This window comes from Spea bombifrons, chromosome 3, assembly GCF_027358695.1.
Source record: "Spea bombifrons isolate aSpeBom1 chromosome 3, aSpeBom1.2.pri, whole genome shotgun sequence".
Classification (NCBI taxonomy): Eukaryota; Metazoa; Chordata; class Amphibia; order Anura; family Pelobatidae; genus Spea; species Spea bombifrons.
In genome coordinates, this window is record NC_071089.1 from 90,451,117 (window position 1) to 90,470,606 (window position 19,490).

Sequence of the window (19,490 nt, forward strand, 5' to 3'; positions counted from 1 at the left end):
TATAAAACATAGTTGACACATTGCATCCTCTAACAAATACTGCTTTAATCCAATGATACAATGATTTATGCACGGGTAGAAAACTGATGCAGAAGATGTCAACCCTGCGGACGATCCCAATAACCAAGGTGAAGATGAATTTGAGGAGGCGGAACAGGAGCGAGAAGAGAATCTTCCAGATGAAAATGAACAGCACAGACAGCAACACCAGGGCCAGCCAGAGGGCCAAGAGCATTTAGTAGTAAGTTGTTTTGGCATAACAGAGAATAAAGTGCCAGGAGATGTCACATGGAGGCAGAAGTACTCCACAAGACAGAGGCTTACATGAAAGTCAGCACTGAAAACCTAAGACTTCATCATGTTTTCCCTGCTTGTACAGAAAACACACACGTTGTTATGCTTCAGTTGCAAGGCAAATGGCTAACAATATTTGTAGCACAAGACACTAATTATTTTTAATGAAATTCTCCTTTTTGTTCAGTATTGAAGCAAATGAGAAATTATTTCGGTTTAGTGCATGGGTGGCAAGAATTTCACCTTCCATTGGTTATTCTTTCCTATGTTTGAGTGTACATTTACAGAACTTTAGAGCCAGATTACATGTTATCTGTGTTAACAGTGAAAATCATGTAGGTTTCAATGGCATGCCAGGCCAGTTACAGTTGCATAGGTATTTCTCAGTAGTTAAATAAATCATTTAAATATGTATCTGTTTATTTAAAGCTGGCAGGCAACCCCGACCAGCAGGAGGATAATATAGATGAACAGTACCAAGAGGAACTAGAAGAAGAGGTATTTATACAAATGTATTTGTTATTATATTTAACCAAATATATATTAAAACTAACAACCTAATCATTTGGATGAAAAGTTGAGTGTAATCGTTGACTTATTTATTGCATGAGTGGCTAAAGAATGTAAGAACATGGATCATGAAAGACCCAAATATTTTTACAAGCTGCAATGGCAACTAATTTCACGACTGACATAACCACAAATGGTTTACAGAAGGTTACAGAGGACAAGTGAATTGATTGTTTATGGAACTGTGTTCCCAATAACTTATTCCCTCTACAAACCCCATCTCTTATTTGACCTCAGCCAGAGATTTATTGTGTTCTATACTCTCGTTAACTTTTTCTTTCTTTACACAACACATTGATTTATTTTGGTCACATACATCACGGCTGTCTAACAAGTAATGCAAAGGCTTCTGAGACTATTAGAACTTCCTTAAGTGACACATGACAAGGTTAGTAAACAGGGACAGCCATGTGAAAAAGAAAGAACACCCTCTTTGAATTGTATGGTTTTACATATCAGGACATAATAACAATAATCTGTTCCTTAGAAATTAGGTAAATGCAATATCAGATGAACAACAACACATGACATTACACTGTGTCATGAGTTATTCAACACAAATAAAGCCAAAATGGAGAAGCCATGTGTGGAAAACTAAGTACACCCTTACTGCTTCCATAGGAATTAAGATGCTAAGTAGCAGACAGGTGCTGCTAAGCAAGGTTCCTTATTGTTTTAGCAGTTTGCTTGTCTGGAGCATTCAGGTGTGTGTTAACACAATGCTAAGGAGGAAAGACATCAGCAATGATCTTAGAGAAGCAATTATTGCTGGCCATCAATCTGAAGAGATATACGACCATTTCAAAACAATTTAAAGTCCATCATTCTACATTGAGAAATATTATTTAAAAGTGGACATCGCAGCAAATTCACCCCAAGGTCAGACAGTCCAATGCTCAGAGAAGTTGGAAAAAAAAACCCAGACGTTACATCTCAGGCTCTACAGGCCTCAGTAAGCATGTTAAATGTCCATGACACTACAATTAGAAAAAGACTAAACAAGTATGGCTTGTTTGAAAGGGTTGTCACGAGAAAGCCTCTTTTCTCTCTCAGAAGCATATGGCAGCACGACTTAAGTTTGCAAAGTTGCAGCATCTGAACAAACCACAAGTCTTCTGGAAAAATGTCCTTTGGACAGACAAGACCAAAATGGAGATGTTTGGCCAAAATGCATGGTGCCATGTTTGGCTAAAACCAAACGCAGCATATCAGCAAACACCTCATACCAACTGTTAAGCATGGCGGTGGAGGGGTGATGATTTGGGCTTGTTCCTAGGAGCTGGGAACCTTGCGGTCATTGAGTCGACCATGAACTCTTCTTTATACCGAAATATTCCTCCACAACGATGTTAGACACTGGGAAAGTCATACAGAAAACAATTGCTTCACATTATTGCTACTAAAGGTTTTTCCACAATTTATTGAATCATAAGATGTGCTTTCTCACATGACTTCTCCATTTTGGCCTTATTTTTGTTGAATAAATAATTGAATAAATCATCACGGTGTAATATGTCATGTGTTGTTGTTCATCTGAGGTTGTATTTACCTAATCTTTAGACCTGCTAAGGAACCCAATGATTGTTAATATGTCCTGATATGTAAAACCAAAGAAGAGGGTGTACTTTCTTTTTTACACAAGTGTAAATCTGTAGCTTTTGCGGTAAATGAACATGTCCAGAGACTGTCAAATGTGTCAGGGCTTCTTTGGCACAGTTGGGTTCTGTTTTTCCAAATTATACAACATGGAAAACTTTTAAAAAATGTGTGTGCATGATTGTTTAGCTCAGTATGTATGTAGTGGAGCAGAGGTACTCAAACTGTGGCCCACAGACCACAGGGGGTCCTAGAACACATCCAGGTGATCAACAAGACACCAACAGTGGCAAAGAGAACATCTATGTTTTGTCAAGTGTTGATATATAAAATAGAAAGTGGGAACAGGAAGAATCCTTTATGATTAGATTAATCTGTTAGACGTTACCTTGTACACAATAAAGTTGCTGGTTAATCAAAAAAAAATAATAGAGTCCATATTGTTAATCCTTAAAGTCATGGGTGTCTAAAGGCAACAAAAATAGAGTTCACTTCCTCCCTGTGGAATTTTTAGGTCGGTGATCGTGCAGAGCCTTTTGAAATGTGGGGAAGCTCTCATGGGGCACCACAGGGCAGTTTAAAAATAAAGAGAGGAAATAAATCAATTAAAAACATAAAGGAAAAACATTAAAATAACGAATGGCGTGTACATGTTTCATTCCTTATGTTTACCGCATTTGTTTAATATAGTATATGATCCTCACTCAGCTAGTGACTAGGGGGTTAATGAAAAGATCAACTGTAAGCATTACACTCCCTGCTGACATAAAGTGAAAACTTACTCCCCACAGTAATAAAATAAATAATTGCTTAAGGGTCATATGTGTGTCAAATGATAAACGGTAAAGAAACAAGTGTAGCACGAATATTTGAGTTAACATAATAGCATGAGTTGCTGTAACTAATAATTTCAATCAATAATTATTAGGTTCAAGAAGATCTTACAGAAGAAAGAAAAAGAGAACAACATGGTGAAGAACCATATGGGGAACATGTAGAAACTGTAAGTAATATACAGAGGTGGACTGGACTTTCCATAATAGCCAGTCTGTCTTAATAAATGTGCCGTTGAGGGACTGTGTGATGGACTCTCATCATTTTAATATACCATAACTATGTGCTGACTTGTGGACGCACATGATTGTGTGTGTGTATGTATGTATATGTGTGTATATATATATATTAGAGAATCTAATACAGGGCTCGACAAATCCCAGGCGCCAGGACAAAATTCTCTGTTGCCATGGCGACCTGGTGCCTGGGATTTGTCGAGCCCTGTATTAGATTCTCTAATATATATATATACACACATATACATACATACACACACATACTAGGTTTTGTCAGCCTCTTACATCCAGAAAAAATTGTGGATGTAAGAGGCTGAGTCACCACACGGGGGCGCTGCTGCTGCTGTCTGCCCAGGAGTCTGGGCAGACAGCACAGCCACTCTGAGCCCGCCCCCGAGCCTGAGATCACTCCCACGGAGTGAGCCTGTAGGCTGAAAACGCGGTTGCTGCAAAACCAGCAATCGTGTTTTCAGCTGCCACAGGCAGCTTCAGGGAAGGGGGTTGTGTGTTGATTGGGTCCCCACACAAGTGTGGGGACCTGACCCAACACCCCCCAGCTGTCTGATCGCTCCATGAGAGCGACAGTGCAGCGTTAACCCCTTCAATGCCTGGAAGCCCAGGCAGACCAGCAACAGCAAAAACGAGCCTCCATAAGCCCTTTCATGACTTCTGTAGGCATGGAAGCCTACAGCAGTCATCAGAGACTCCCCCTGCAATAGCTGGTCTATAGACCAGCAATTGAGTCCCAGCTGCCAGAGGCAGCTTCAGGGACGGGGAGAGGGTTCTTTGGTCTCCACATGAGTGTGGAGAGCAGCCCCAACCCTCCCCTGCTGCCTGATCGCTCCCTGAGAGCGACAGTGCAGCGTTAACCCCTTCAATGCCACAATTGTGTATGACACATTCGTGGCATTGCAGAGGTTAACATTTGTCCCCACAAGCTTCTTGGGACTAAATATCAGTCAATGCTGTGCTCCAATAGAACATCAGCATTGAAAGGGTTAAAATAATAATAAAAAAAACCCAGCACTGACCTGAAAGTCCAGGGTGCTTCCAGGTCAAACGCTGTGATTTTAGTAAGTGGGCTGATGATGATCAGATCACTCCTGACCAACTGTTAGTTTAAAAAAAATCCTGGCTCCTAACTTTTTTACCTGGCGCCTAGATTCACAACAAATTTGTCGAGCCCTGATCTAATATCAAATTTTATTGGCTATACCAATGTTATTCACAGTAGCATTGCCACCCACCTAACCTTACTGTTATCATTATTGCTTACCTACTGTCAGACCCAGGCTAGGAAGAAGCCTATGTTGGCCTAACGTTTAACCATCACTACTGCACATGACTGAACAACAAAAACATTCCAATTGGTAATCCGTTTCCCTATAACTGCTAGTCCAGTAACCATTGGACCTTAAGTATGTTGCTCTACCTTACCTGTCTCTTATTATATATATATATATATATATATATATAAATATATATATATATATATATATATCCCTTTATTCTTGGCATCGTGCTACCTGAGCTTCCTTAAATTGACCAAACCCAGTAACTTGGGTTCTGAAAGTGTCGGTGCCTACTAAGCAGTGATAATGAGAAGAAGCTACATGTCCTTACAGGCCTAACCAGTAGAGGTCTAACCTTTACTGGTACTAACTCTAAATTTTTCTTGGGACTCCTCTTCACATGCAGCATGCTTTTGTGGGCAATTGAAACGTGTGAGTAATTGCACAACCCCTCCATTGTACAAAATTGTAGAGTAGTACATGATCAAAAAGGGAGAGGCAAAAGCCTACATATCAATTAAGCATTCTTGATGTTTCTTTAATAAGGTTTTGGGGTCTGGTGTGCACATGTTTTCCTTTAGTAGCACCCCTTTTACTGTCCTACTGATAGGTTGGGTATTTTTGTGTACACTTGCCATCTATACAGAGCATAGAAGAGGTTTGCCTTTAGAAAGCTGGTACAGATTGCAGTGCTTAATGGGGAAAGGGATCTCAATTTCTTTTCCAAGTCCTTTAAGAGATGGCCACTCTTAGACACCGACTATGCAATGACATGCAGAATGGTTAGGTCATTCCTAACATTAAAGAAATATGATCTTCCTCATCCAAAAGCACTTGTGGAGCTGATCATTTGATTAGTTGGTGATGAATCAAGACTTTGAGGAGATTCATTCCAGAGATGCTTTCTCTAGTGTTTTTTCCCTTTATAATATTTATCTATCTAACCCAAATGGTCACCTTGCTTATAGCCATTGAATCCCCCCCTGTTTCCTTCAAACGTTTACATCCTTTTTCTTCATCTGTTTCCTGCATATACCTTCCTTGGATTTTCAACACTCAATCCTCTCCCAGCTATATGACCCCCCCAAATTAAATTCCTAACTTTTCATAAAACACATTATGTTGTTGCATAATCATATTTGCATTTAGTCCAATAATAATGTTTGATATGATAAACTGTGTAATTTATTATGATTTACATAAATGAATGCGCTCAAAGATTTGATTAATTACTCTATGCTCCTGTTTCATTCTGCGTGTCACCATTTGCTTTGAATAAATAATATAAAGAACAGTAACAGAATATCTCATATTTGATATTGATACAAAGAACAGACTCTTGGTCAAATCACACCCAGGGCTTCTTTATCTTTACATCACTATGTTGGCAGTATACGGGGCTGCAGCTGACATATATCAAATATTGGCATTTATATTGACAATGTCTTTCAAGACAAACAAAGCTGTTCGTTTTAAACAGAACATTTGTCTTGTATTGTTTTGATGCTATGGTAGAAGCAGATTAAGCCGCTTCTTGTGGCCCCTGTTAAACTAAGGGACCCCAAAAATCAATGGACGTCAAGTATGACGCAGATTCTTTTTTTTCCTTTGCATGGGCCCATTTGAAATCTTTGACCACCCTTGGTTTTCCTCATTGATTTCTTCTTCTTATACTTCCTTACCAGGCCTTGGAAAAGCAGATTGGTGCGGAGAGGGAGGAAGAAGCTGACCAAGAGGAGCACAAAGAGAGGAATGAAGACAACTATGAAGAAGAAGAGGAGGAAGAGGAGGATGGAGGGAAACAAAAGCAGAGAGCTGAAATGTGACGACATCCAAACCGGCACACACCACCTCAAAATGCAAATTCCAAGTTGGCCTTTTTTTAAAAAAAGTCTTGTTCATTTTGTATTTTTTATATCAGATGAGGCATTTATATAAATTCTGTATTTTATAATATATTGCTTATTTTTTATTAACAGTAGCCTTTTTTGCAAAAATGCAGTTTGATAGAAGCTATCTCTTAAAACACTTTTACACATTTAGTGTGAATGATAAAGTATCATTATCCTATAATATTGCCCCATTCTGACCAAACTCTCATTATTTTTTGGAGCAATGACTTATTTTTCCAGAGCAGTGGGTTGGTAGGGCTTGGACTCTGCAGTTTGTGCTCCAGGAACCTAATCACAGCCTGTATACATTTGTATTTATTATTTATACAGTGTCTAGCATTTTAAAGTATCATTCATTTCGAAAACAATCCAGCATACACAGAATCTTCATTCATTCATGCACTTATTATGTGCACGTCATGCGTATATTACCATTACTTAGTTTAATATCTAACTGCCTTGTTTCTCGGATGGTTAGTGTTTCACATCTACACTTTGTAGAGTAAAACGTAGGTAATTTCTACAGCTTTTTAGTACTTTCCAAGCAGTGACGTTCATATTGTCAAAATTAGCTAGAAATGCATGCATGATCCTCTGCAAATATTAACAGAAAACACAGGCAGGGTGACACACAATGAATAATGCTGCTGTCAAGGAGAAAATATGAGACCGGTGAACTTCATATTGCCTTAGTACTTTGTTAGCAGGTTCTTTCCGTTTTGATTGTAACTAAAGTGGATTGGACTGTATCCTTGATATTTGATTCTAGTCTCTAAGGACCCCTAAAAGCCTGGCTTAGAGGTATTTCTTTGTGAGCACAAGTATTGCAATCCATGGTCGTATAATTGGTGAGTTTGCAGTAATAAGCGGCTTCTGAAAGTGTGTCTTTCCTTGGAGCCCATAATGGATTTGCTCCCTTACATGATATATCATAGCAGTGGCAATTTCTGAGATTAATTTAAAATGCTGAAGTCATTCATTTTTTGAGTCATTTTAGTATAGATATTTTTTACACATAAATGTTAATAGTTGCAGTACACATAGATGGATACGTACACAGTTGTAATCAAAATTATTCAACCTCCATTGCAAATCAGCTTTATAGTCTGTTTTGCATATTTGTGCTGTTGTGAGTGATTCTCTTCAGTCATTATAAGTTGCATTTTCAGTTCAATTTAGGGATTTGTTTGCAACTGTGTATAAGGTAATATCAAAGTGTAACTAATATGATGCAGAGGTGTTTATTCACTAAAGAGTGGGTTTTAGTTTCACCAATGTCACTATGCCATATTAAGGATCAATCCCAGTGAGCTTCTCCTGCAAGGACACCCGAGCCAACCCTTTATAATGCATAGTTAAATCAGTCAATCATTTGTGTAATTTACTCTATGGCCTTACACATTAAACACTCTAATAATGCAAATGCATTCTTCACTTATCCAGCCTAACAATAATTCTGTGAAGAAGAGGAGGAATTGCTTTCCATAAATCTTATTTCATATTTATCATGATCTGGAAGGGTTCTATGGCAGTTGCCTAAACAATATTTTTGCTACTTTTGCTGATCTATTGATTGCGGATTTATTTGCAAGAGACGACTCCATAGTGTTTCATTTTTAATAAACTTTTGTAATTGAGATAATAAATAGTGGAAAAGTGTTCTGCCTTGATACAGTCCCCTAGATTCTGTTTCTCTAATGCTAATAATCGTGTATATTTAATATGATGTCACAGTGCTTTTTTTTTTTTCTTCAGTATGTGTATATAATATATATAATACTGATTGGCACATGACATAAGGTTAAAGGGATGATGTTTATTTCAGATAATAGCCATTGCCTTGAATCTTACATACTGATATGCAAAATGGCAGGGATTATTAAATGGTACTGTACAAAGCACATGGATTTTAGGTGTGCACAAAGCTACGGCTGTACTGGAAGCTAAATTATATTCTTTATTTAATGCATTTGATAATGCTTGCTTTATCATGCGTTATATTGTATCAAACATTTCTCTAGCATTGTGACTGAGCTGAAAGAAATACTTGCCGAGAACATCTGCCAGAGGCATGTGTTTGTATAAATGGGGAGTACATGATGGTAGATGTGGCTTAGTGGGGTGACGGATGGGCATAAGGCCACCAGCAACTCCTGCTCGTAATATTTGGAGGAGGATGAAAGGCATTCAGTCCATGTAGCCTGCCCATGGTAGTCTTCCTTGTTATTGTGTGTTCTTAGTGACCAAATGCACTGGTGTGTGACACCCTATCCCTGTGCAATCGGTCAGTGTAGAGGGGACATGCGCAAGTAAGAGGTAAGAGAGAGGCACGCATGTCACAGACCGGCATCTGACTTCTCGCACAAATTGAATGGGAAGTATATATGGATGATAGTAGCAGAGTGACACAAACCTATGCTTCAGAGATGCTGCCTACTGGGTCTGAGAACCTGCTTTGTAATAATTTATTTGCAGTCTGGAGTTGGTATGAACAGCGATTCTCCTGTGTATTAGCCACTGGGATTCATGTATCTGAAACAAAGGACTGGTGTATGACACAGAATGAACACAGTGTCCTTACAATCATTACTTTTACAAACCGTTTAGTGTAAAGTCAGCTTTTTAGTCGAGGCTTGACAAGTCCCAGGAGCCAGGTAGCCATGGCTCCTAGATTTTGATCTTATATTGATCTCCACCACCTATCTATCTGTACCACCTTCTGGCTCACAGATTCATCTAGCTCCTAACAGCTACACAAATTTGCCCAGCCCTGCCTTTAGTACCCCTTAGCATTTCTGGATTCGTTTCTGCAATTGAGACCTGTGCTTCAGACCATCTGTACTTGAATTGGGAGCATTTGTTTAGAGATACTAACTAGAGCTCCCCAAATGCCACATGGTCCTTGCCACATGGTTCTGCTACTGTGTGAAGTCTACAAATAACTATTACCTTAGAAAAATGTTTTGAGTGACAATTTTCATAGCCTTTACTGCATACATTATGTGAAAAATATGTACTTCCACCCAAAAAATGATATAAACTATATGATTTCCAGTGATTTTTTTTTCTAAGAAACACGGACACATGGAACGTTAAAGTAATTATTCTGTACAATTCCTAACAGGTGGTTGAGTTTGCGTAGAATTATTTGCAATGCAGTTTATACATATATTCAAGAGCCTGAGCTGTTACATTCTTATGGAACCAGGGGGCTTTTAATAGAGTTACTACTAAAAGCCTCCAGGCCATTAACCCTTTCTCCACCGACGGCAAAGACACTCGGTCATCTCATTTTACAACCGTTATATTGTTTGTATGGCTGTAATATAATGTTTCATTCACGTTTGGCTTTTTAATTATGTTTTGAGGTTTCAAATTTTAGGTGCTGCTGAGCAACATAGGAACATTTTGGTTACTATTTACTAAACCAGAATATGTATTGCCAAGTTTTTTAAACATATGCTATGTAAAAATCTGAAAACTGTAGTTTTTTTTTGTTTGGTGTAAAATGTATAATATGTATATACGTATTTCAAAATACAAAAACTATTTTGATATTTTAGTTTGTATTCTTATTGATAAACCCACTATTTAATGAATTTAAATCTCCCTTCTTACCTTCTACAGAGGAATCAGGGTTTGCAAACATAAATTCCTTTGCAACAATAAACATTGTTTTGTAAGGTACTAATTTGTATAGTTTTTTTGGGTTCTTCAGATGAATTTCATAAATTTCAGATGTTTTCATAATCCGTCTTTTCTTTGATCATATTATACCTCCGAAAGGTACATGCATTTGTTATAAGGTGTAGCTAGGAGGCAGGGCAATATTAATACTTTTTACCAGCTGCTGTTATGTATTGATGTTTTATAAAGACATTTATACATGTTTTTTACTTACATTTTCTATTGTTTTATATATATATATATATATATATATATATATATATATATATATATATATATATATATATATATATATATATATATATATATATTACAGGCCTATGACAACCAAACATTATGAGCGCCTAGAAAAGAGGGACATCAGGGGGGGGATTGAAGGATTTGGGTCCATTAAGAGGACATTTTGTGCAGAATGTAGAAGATCAGTGCTTCATCCTACATCTGATTAACATCATTCCCTAACACTGTAAGTCAATGAAAACATGAGTCTGTTTTTATTTCCTCAATAGTTATGAACACAAGCTTTGCACAGAAACCTTTTTAAACACTATACCAGCCCTCACTCTATTTGTCACATGACATCTAGAAATGACATGCCAAAATATGAATGGGGAATTAAATGTATTTACAACAATTACAACACAACAGATTCTACTTATAATCTTTATAGTAGATACACATTGATGACGTAACACTTTCGATGTACACTAAACAAAAAGATGATAAACAGTGATTAGTACTACGCCTTCCAGAGCTGGCGGAGGAGTCTGCTTCCTAGGTTTGCAAAGTCCCTTGGTATTCTTTATCTCTGACAAGCAAAGACAAGCTTCACCTTGAACGTCTACCATTCAAGTAAGAATGTCTTCATATATAAGCATTTGACTCTGTATTTAGCGACATCTTAACAAATCCTATCATTAACAATGTTATATTTAGAATTCTTCTTGTTATAACTCTCATTCCAACATTTCTCATCCTTGAAATATACCTCGCTATAATGCTTGCTTGCAACATGTATGTCAAATATTTATTATGCACAAGTTGATACTCCAGAGCTTTTTGCTTTCAGACAAGTGTTTTGGCCGGTTATTCTTAAAGCCATGCACAACTACTATACACTTTGTTGCATTATGTGATCTTCTAGTGTATCAGCGGACTTGCTGAAATACAAAAGGAGCCATTTGTTTCAGCATGCAAAATAACTGAGAACTCGGCTAGTTCAATATCAGATCTTCATTGACCTCCCATTCCTTGGATTATACTTGATTGCTATGAGTGTCGCATTCAGTGGCTTTTTCCATAATGAAATGAGAATATACTTCTCTGTCTACTTCACTACCAAGTGATGTGCCTTAAGTTCTGTGCCATTTCTTGGCCTGATGCATGAAAACTCTGGAGGAAATATATCATTACCGTATTTTTCGCTCCATAAGACGCAGTTTTTTTCCTCCCAAAGTAGGATGAAAAATCAGCCGCGTCTTATGGAGCGAAGATGCAGGCAGGGAGGGGGGGGGGGCAACGATATACCGTATTTATCGGCGTATAACACGCACTTTTTTAACTAAAATCCGGAGCTTAAACCCTACCTGCGTGTTATACGCCGATAAATCCGGGGTCGCAACTGAGGCAGGCGGCGGCGGCGGCCGCCAGCAGAGGAGTCCTGGATTTCTGCCAGTCAGGGGGGCCCAAGGGGTGCCGAGCGGTTGCTGAAGACAACCGCTCGGCAACTCTCGGGCCCCCCTGCCTGACAGATATACAGGAATCCTTTGCTGGCGGCCGCCGCCGCCGCCGCCACCGCCACCGCCGCCTGCCTCAGCGCTTCAACTCCTGTGTTGGAAGCGTTTGTCTCGGGTGCCGGCGCTTTACGCTGGGCGCTCAGCAGTGAAGCGCCGGCACCCGAGACAAACGCCTCACGCTTCCAACACAGGAGTTTAAGGTAAGTGACCGGGGCGGGGGGGGGGAGATCCTGAGAAGGGGGGGTTAGGGAGTTAGAGGGGAGATCCTGAGAAGGGGGGGTTAGGGAGTTAGAGGGGAGATCCTGAGAAGGGGGGGTTAGGGAGTTAGAGGGGAGATCCTGAGAATGGGGGGTTAGGGAGTTAGAGGGGAGATCCTGAGAAGGGGGGGTTAGGGAGTTAGAGGGGAGATCCTGAGAAGGGGGGGTTAGGGAGTTAGAGGGGAGATCCTGAGAATGGGGGGTTAGGGAGTTAGAGGGGAGATCCTGGGAAGGGGGGGTTAGGGAGTTAGAGGGGAGATACTGAGAAGGGGGGTTAGGGAGGGAGGTCTTACTGTGTGTGTGTGTGTCTTACTGTGTTTGTGTGTGTGTGTCTTACTGTGTGTGTGTGTGTGTCTTACTGTGTGTGTGTGTGTCTTACTGTGTGTGTGTATCTTACTGTGTCTGTGTGTGTCTCACTGTGTCTGTGTGTGTCTTACTGTGTTCATAGCTTATTCAGTTATTGTAATAAATATTTTAGCCCATTTTTTAGCTCAAAATATTTTTTCCTTTTTTTTCTCCTCTAAAATCTAGGTGCGTCTTATCAGCAGGTGCGTCTTATAGAGCGAAAAATACGGTATATGTTCGCCTGGTGGCAGTTTAAGTGTCATATCTTGCTTTGCACCAACTTTTGTTTAGTTAATGTATGCTCCTAGTCAAACTCTGTGAACTGATTGAAATGAAGGAAGGCTTTGTAATATTGAACACTTCATAAACGTTAATGTTCTTTTTACCTCGCTAACTGCCGCACAGCATGTAGCTGTAGGAGCATACAGAGTGATTGAAAGCGCGTACACAGTACTATTTAATGAGAGAAAGGGAACCATTACTTTCACTCAGAGACAACCTACAATATGACCCTGCTTCAAAGCCGACCACAGTATGTGACATTCTTTGTGGGTCTTGGCTGTCATGCAATCATTCTAAGGTGAGGACCATTAAATACATCTTCAAGGGTATATTGTAAAGTCCTCGCAAGTTCATGCGGCGTCTGCTAAATATTCTTCAAATTGTACATCAAATTTACCATCTCAGCAGAGAGAATTGTTACAGCTAAGCTATGACTAAAATGCATAGTGGTCCCACCGTGCGTCATAGTGAACACGATAGGGATGTGCATTATATGATGAAACACTTGTGTAGGAGTGACCTGTTTATGAAATTGAATTGGCATGATGGAGAGAAGACTATTTTAGAAGCTTAGATATGTAAAACATGTCAAAATATTTTCTTTTTAAAATGAAAATTTGTTTAAGAAAAAAAAATGACAATTTATAATTGGATCAGGTGGAGTCCTGGGTCTGTTAGAAGCCCCCCCCATACTAATCAAATACGTACACAAACCATGGTGCCAATGAAACAGCAAGCATTTTACTGCTCAGTAGATTTCCTATCTACAGTTCTGGAACATTTATTCTTTACACAAGTAACAGGAAGGGGGCCAACAATAAATAAGGCAGCCCTTATGTAAATCATGTTTTTTGTTCCCATAAAGCTGCATGCAACAGCCAAACCAAATGTCAAAAAATAAACAATTACTCATCAGACGAAATGAAATATTAACTTATGCCATGGCAGAGATCTTGCTTATTTTCTTTTGCTGCTTCACTGGTATACTGTACATAGACACACAGATGTATAATACATAAGTCTGCATGCACACAGGTATACAGCAACTTAAAAAGCACAACCATATATGTATTAATACAGAGACGTCACCAGATAAATACAAATAGACATACGTACACATGGATTCAACCCCCTACCAGCACAGGATATCTCTGCTCCTGTGACTGCGGGCTGCTGACTGGGTGAGCTTGGCACAGTAACTCTGTGCCTTTCTGACTGCAACATGAGACTACAAAATGAGTAATCATCCTGTCACACAATTATTATTATTATTATCTTTTATTTATATAGCGCCAACAGTTTATGCAGCGCTTAATACAATACATAAATTCAAGGGGTATGACAAGACAAGAATTGACAGACTAAGACAAACCGATACATTTGGTGGAGAGAGCCCTGCTCGCAAGCTTACTATCTAGAGGGAAAATGGGGTGATAAACATAAGGCATAGAGAAAGGGTAAGAGGTAGTGTGGTGGTTGTATGAGTGACAGGGAAGTTATGGTGCGGCTTCTCTAAAGAAGTGGGTTTTTAGATGTTTCTTGAATGTCGGGAGGGAGGGTGAAAGCTGAAGGTTCCTTGGGAGTAGATTCCAGAGATATGGGGCAGCTCGAGTGAAATCTTGTAGACGGGAAAAGGAAGAGGTGATGAGTGAGGAGGAGAGCCTTAGCCCATGGGAAGAACATAGGGATTGAGTAGGAGAGTATTTGCTAATGAGGTCAGAAATGTACGGAGGAGCAGTATTATGGATGGCCTTATATGTCAGTACCAGGATTTTAAATTTAATTCTAAAGGTAATTGGGAGCCAGTGGAGGGTTTCACAGAGGGGGGAAGCAGAAGAGGAGCTTAGCAGCGGCATTTAGGATAGACTGTAGAGGAGAGAGGAAGTATGGCACAACAGGAAGTATGACATTCAACTGTCAACAGAATCCAGAAAAAGAGTCTGTGTCTCCACACACTGGCATAACTACAGGGGTCGCTGCTGCAACCGGCCCCGTGCCTCTAGGGTACCCGGTGCAACCCCTTCTTCCTGTCTCTTTGTACCTAGTTCAAAATAGTTCAAAACTATCTAAACTTTTTTGAACCGGCACGGGGGATACAGGAATGTATCAAGGTCACGTGACCCAGCGGTAAAAACAAGGCTGCTCGAACAATGTGCGCAAGTAGCCAGAGGGAAAGCTTCAGGAGCAGTGAGAGGTAAGCAGGGGCGGGAGGTGGGATGTATGTATATGTGTTTGTATGTACTTGTGTGAGTGTGTGAGCATGGATGTGTACTTATTTGTGTGAGTATGGATGGGTGTTTGTGTGAGCATAGATGTGTCATTGTGTAAGTGGGGTGAGATGGATTGTGTGTAATTTGTGTAAGCGTTTTTCCATATGTTGTATATTGGATGGGGGGGCAAGGGGCAAAGAAGGCACAGACAAGTTGTGTGGGGGCAATGATGGCACAGACCAGCTGTTGAAGTTGGGGGGCCTGGGGCAATTTTTCGCACCAGGACCCCATGGTTTCTAGTTAGACTCCTGTCTCTGCAAATACCCCTGCTAGAGTGGTGTGATCTCATGCACCAAGTGGGCCTCTCATTTGGTTCCCCACAACAATCACTGTCACCAGGAGTCCATGGGCAAATGCCCCCTTTGGCTCATTTTTAATTAATCCATGAATTCTACTTCAACCTAGCAAGATGCCTACAGGAGTAGAGATATGTATATCATTGGTCCTTCACAGTAAGGATGTGAACCACTCAAAGATGAAGTTTATAAAAAGCTGCTGGGATTGATTAAATCATTAGCAATTTACGTTTACAGACTCTGGCCCCAAATTTGGATTCAGCACAGCTAGAGGGAACCCAGTACTGCAGTGGAGTTCAGATAGACTTAGGTGAACATGACAGTCTCGCTTGCCAAATTCAGCAATAAGCTGAGGCCGGGGACGACACTTGGAGTTGCAAGGGAGGGGAGATATGTGCATCGGAGTTTGGGCCAAGTAATAGGCAGCTGGTGTCTTTCTGCCACAGTAACTTCCATTCCTTCCTGCAAACCTGACTATACCTTCTGTCCTGCTTAGCCAAATCTTGTTGACTGAAGCTCCACTTGATTGATAGATCTCGATATCATTACAGAAACACAAACACAGATTTAGAAATGTACTACATAATAGGGAAGGAAGACAGATTACACATTTGCAGGTAATATCCAGTTCTCTGTGCCTTAAAGCTCCCCCATACTCATTACTACCAGTTAGTGCATATGTTTTTATCAGTGCAGACATCTGTGTGACGTATTTTCCATTTTGTAATGATAGAGCAGGATACAACCAGTTAAAGCGGACTGCAAGGTGCTAGTGTCTGGACTACCGTTTACATTAAGATTGTCATATCTGAATGTTTGTTATTGACGTGAACAAAGTTTCAGTTCTACTTGCTGATGAACTCTGTAAATGGTCTTTTTTTAAAGTAATAACAGTAAACACGATTAATGGTTAAATACGATTCTATGCTAGCTTAGTGATATTCTCTAGAACATTTTGTGGCTGCTTAGTGCCAAATGCTCATGTACATTTTAAACAGTAAATGTAATAAATGTACCTCACATAGTCATGTTAGAATGTCAATATTAAAGTATTGATAATTATTGTTTCCTATTATGAAGAAAATTTAAGAAAATTGGTAAGGCGATTGAAAGTAGACAAAGCCAAAGATCATTTTGGATACATTTGTTGTTCTGTTTTTGGCTCATTCATCTCAAATTCTGGGGAGTTTTTTTAATTCTGAAATTAAATTCATTGTATCTCTCCCCCAGTCTTGTCTGTGCTCCCTGCCCCACCTGTTCACTTATATTTTACAGCAGTTTTCTTATCTCTTTTGACCCCACAGGACCCCTGGGATGTGTACTTTTATTTAATGTAATAAAGTCTTACTTAATGTAAGGAGGGTTTTCCTTACTGAGGGGGTGGTGGATATGTTAAACAGCCTCCCAGCGGAAGAAGTTTGAGGTCCACAGGAACCCTAAGATTTGTACCTTTATTTAATGTTATAAAGGCTTACTTAATCTAAGGAAGATTTACTTTACTGAAAATGTGTTGGATATGTGGAACAGCCTCCCAGTAGAAGTATCATGAGGTCCACAGAACCCCTAAAAAATTTTCCTCTCTAAGATAACTTGGTGTTTTTGGTTGAGATTTTTAAAGATATTTTTAAAAGTTTGAGTTTTTAGTATAGTTCTGGCATTCCAATGGTTAAATATAGCCTTTTTTCTTTTGCTGTAGGTAACCTCTTGCATTCTGTTCGTGATTGTTCTGTGGAGTTGCTAATACTTAATAAGCAGCACCTGTTAGATTTATTGGACCCTGAATGCTTAACCCATGTACCCACTTTGAGCCTGCACCACATCTTCTGAGAATGCCGCCAACATTTCTAATCTTAGCTTGTTTAAGCCTATATGACCCCAGACACAGCAACATCTTTTTCCTATTTTGTGGGTTCGTACGAATCTCTGATAACCAGGAGGATCCCCAACAAACAAATGAAAATGAATAGCAAAACCTCTGAAATGTCCTTAAGATTTATTTGTTTGCACAGATTTTCTGGGGGGATTACCAGTCAATTAAAAAATGATACTTTTGCTGGGGTCAGACAGGCTTAAACAAGCTATGATTAGCATTTTGGCAATGTTTCCAGAAAATGTAATTAAGGTTCAAAGTCATTACCTGCTAAGCATTCAGGAGTCCAATAAGTTTAAGAGGTGCTAAAAGGAAAAGAAAAAACATACAGCAAAAGAAAAAAAAGCTATAGTCTAAAACTAAACGTTTAATATCTTTAACAGTCTCAACCTCAAACTTTACAGCAGATAAAACACGCAGACTTGATGGGCCGAATGCACACTGTTCCATAATATTGAGTATTGGAGTTAAACATACACTTTATGGGCAGGGAGCAAATCTTATCGAACTAATACATTTTAGGTAACTTTTATAATAGAGCATAATAAATATGCAAATGACAATTATCCATTTCAGTGTCTGTAAGGAAAGCTGTACATTAATTTTCCTCTACAGAGAAGCAAGGAATATATTATAATTTAGGGCAGCTTCTATTGCAGGCACTGTGTACACTACAAGCACTCTCTCCCTCACATCTCTCCTGTCTTTTTTTCCTCTGTCACATACTGAATCGCTCCCCCTCCTGAAATTAGTTGTCCGAAAACAAATGAGCCAAAAACAATGAACATGGGCCTCATGAACAAGTCTAGTACCCACACACATTATATATATTTTTTTCAAGGATAGATTAGATTTTTGCTTTCATTTTATATGTAAAAGTGCATTAAATATAATAAAAAACTAATTTGTTCTTATGTAGGATTTTGTCCATAGGATGGGTGCCGCTGCTAAAAAAATTCAATTCATGTTCAGCCACATCCCTTTAGTAATACCAAACATACATGTGTTTTTGTTTATGTTTTAGAAGGAAAATGCTTTTTTATTTTTAATTCCTTTTAAAGCAGGGCTTTTTATTTAATATTTCTGGTGGGAGTATAATGAGGTGTTTCTAGACCTTTTTCATTTTTTGCTTTTTTTTTTTTTTTTACCTCTTATACCTTTTTTTTTTTTACCTCTTATACCTTTTTTTTTTTTCACTGGAGATCCCAATGGAGTCTTTATAGAACCTCTCATGGAAACAGTTGGTAGCTTTTATGATATCACTGTGACACTCGTGGGGCCAAAATTGTTTAGAATTTTATTGTATTTATATTATTTTTATTTACTTTTTTTAATATTTTATTTTTCACTGTTTTTTTATTTTATTTTTTTTTGCAAGAATTTATACACTGGGATTGGACCTTTACAATATATAGTGAAGTCAAGGAGTTGCAACTACACATTTCCTGCAAACTTTTACTCTAGTGAATACACCATAACATTATCCATGTTGGGCTGAGATCCACTGGTGTTCTCCTGGACACATTGCCTGGTTATATACCTTCCCTCTTATATACTTTAAGGGACTGATACATGAAAATAAAAATGTATACTGTTTGTAACTTTTATTGACTTGTTATGGTATTGCCTTTGTCCCATTTACAGAAGCTCTTAGTACACTATGGATGGGCCCCAGAGATGTAATGGGTACGTATTGATATTAATAATTTTTTAAGAGGATCATGATTAAGTGGTTTTAGCAAAAATATGTTAGGTGACTGTTACTTTGTTGTAAAAACAAAAAAGTGATTTAAATTAGGATCACATGGAATGCCATTTTTTGTGTGAAGCTGAGTGCTACTCCTTCCTACTGGTCACCTTAAAAAAATAAAGTCACGTGGAAATATAATTCTCTTCCAGTGAAGAAGAAGCAGTGGGAAAGTGGGATAAACAAACTATTATTCCTGTTTTCTGTGTAAATATAATTATTGAAATGGTCTCCCTGTATATTAGCACATAGCACGGATGTACAGGCTCTACCCACGTCCTGATGG

General features: G+C 38.9%; 2 protein-coding genes across 3 annotated transcripts in view; both read left to right on the forward strand.

Annotated features, from left to right (window-relative positions):
- GOLIM4 (golgi integral membrane protein 4) overlaps nucleotides 1-6,819 on the forward strand; it is a 36,764-nt gene extending 29,945 nt beyond the window's left edge. For both annotated transcript variants that reach the window (XM_053458763.1, XM_053458764.1), the window contains 4 exons: nucleotides 80-241; nucleotides 724-792; nucleotides 3,389-3,463; nucleotides 6,508-6,819. In XM_053458763.1, coding sequence (XP_053314738.1) covers nucleotides 80-241; nucleotides 724-792; nucleotides 3,389-3,463; nucleotides 6,508-6,648 — 447 coding nt within the window. In that variant the 3' untranslated portion in view covers nucleotides 6,649-6,819. The remainder of the gene's footprint in view (nucleotides 1-79; nucleotides 242-723; nucleotides 793-3,388; nucleotides 3,464-6,507) is intronic.
- Nucleotides 6,820-11,162: 4,343 nt separating this feature from the next.
- Nucleotides 11,163-19,490, forward strand: part of LOC128484538 (transient receptor potential cation channel subfamily V member 6-like) — a 29,751-nt gene continuing 21,423 nt past the window's right edge. The window contains exons 1-2 of the mRNA XM_053460956.1: nucleotides 11,163-11,253; nucleotides 19,102-19,143. Of these exons, the coding sequence (XP_053316931.1) occupies nucleotides 19,118-19,143 (26 nt within the window). The 5' untranslated portion in view covers nucleotides 11,163-11,253; nucleotides 19,102-19,117. The remainder of the gene's footprint in view (nucleotides 11,254-19,101; nucleotides 19,144-19,490) is intronic.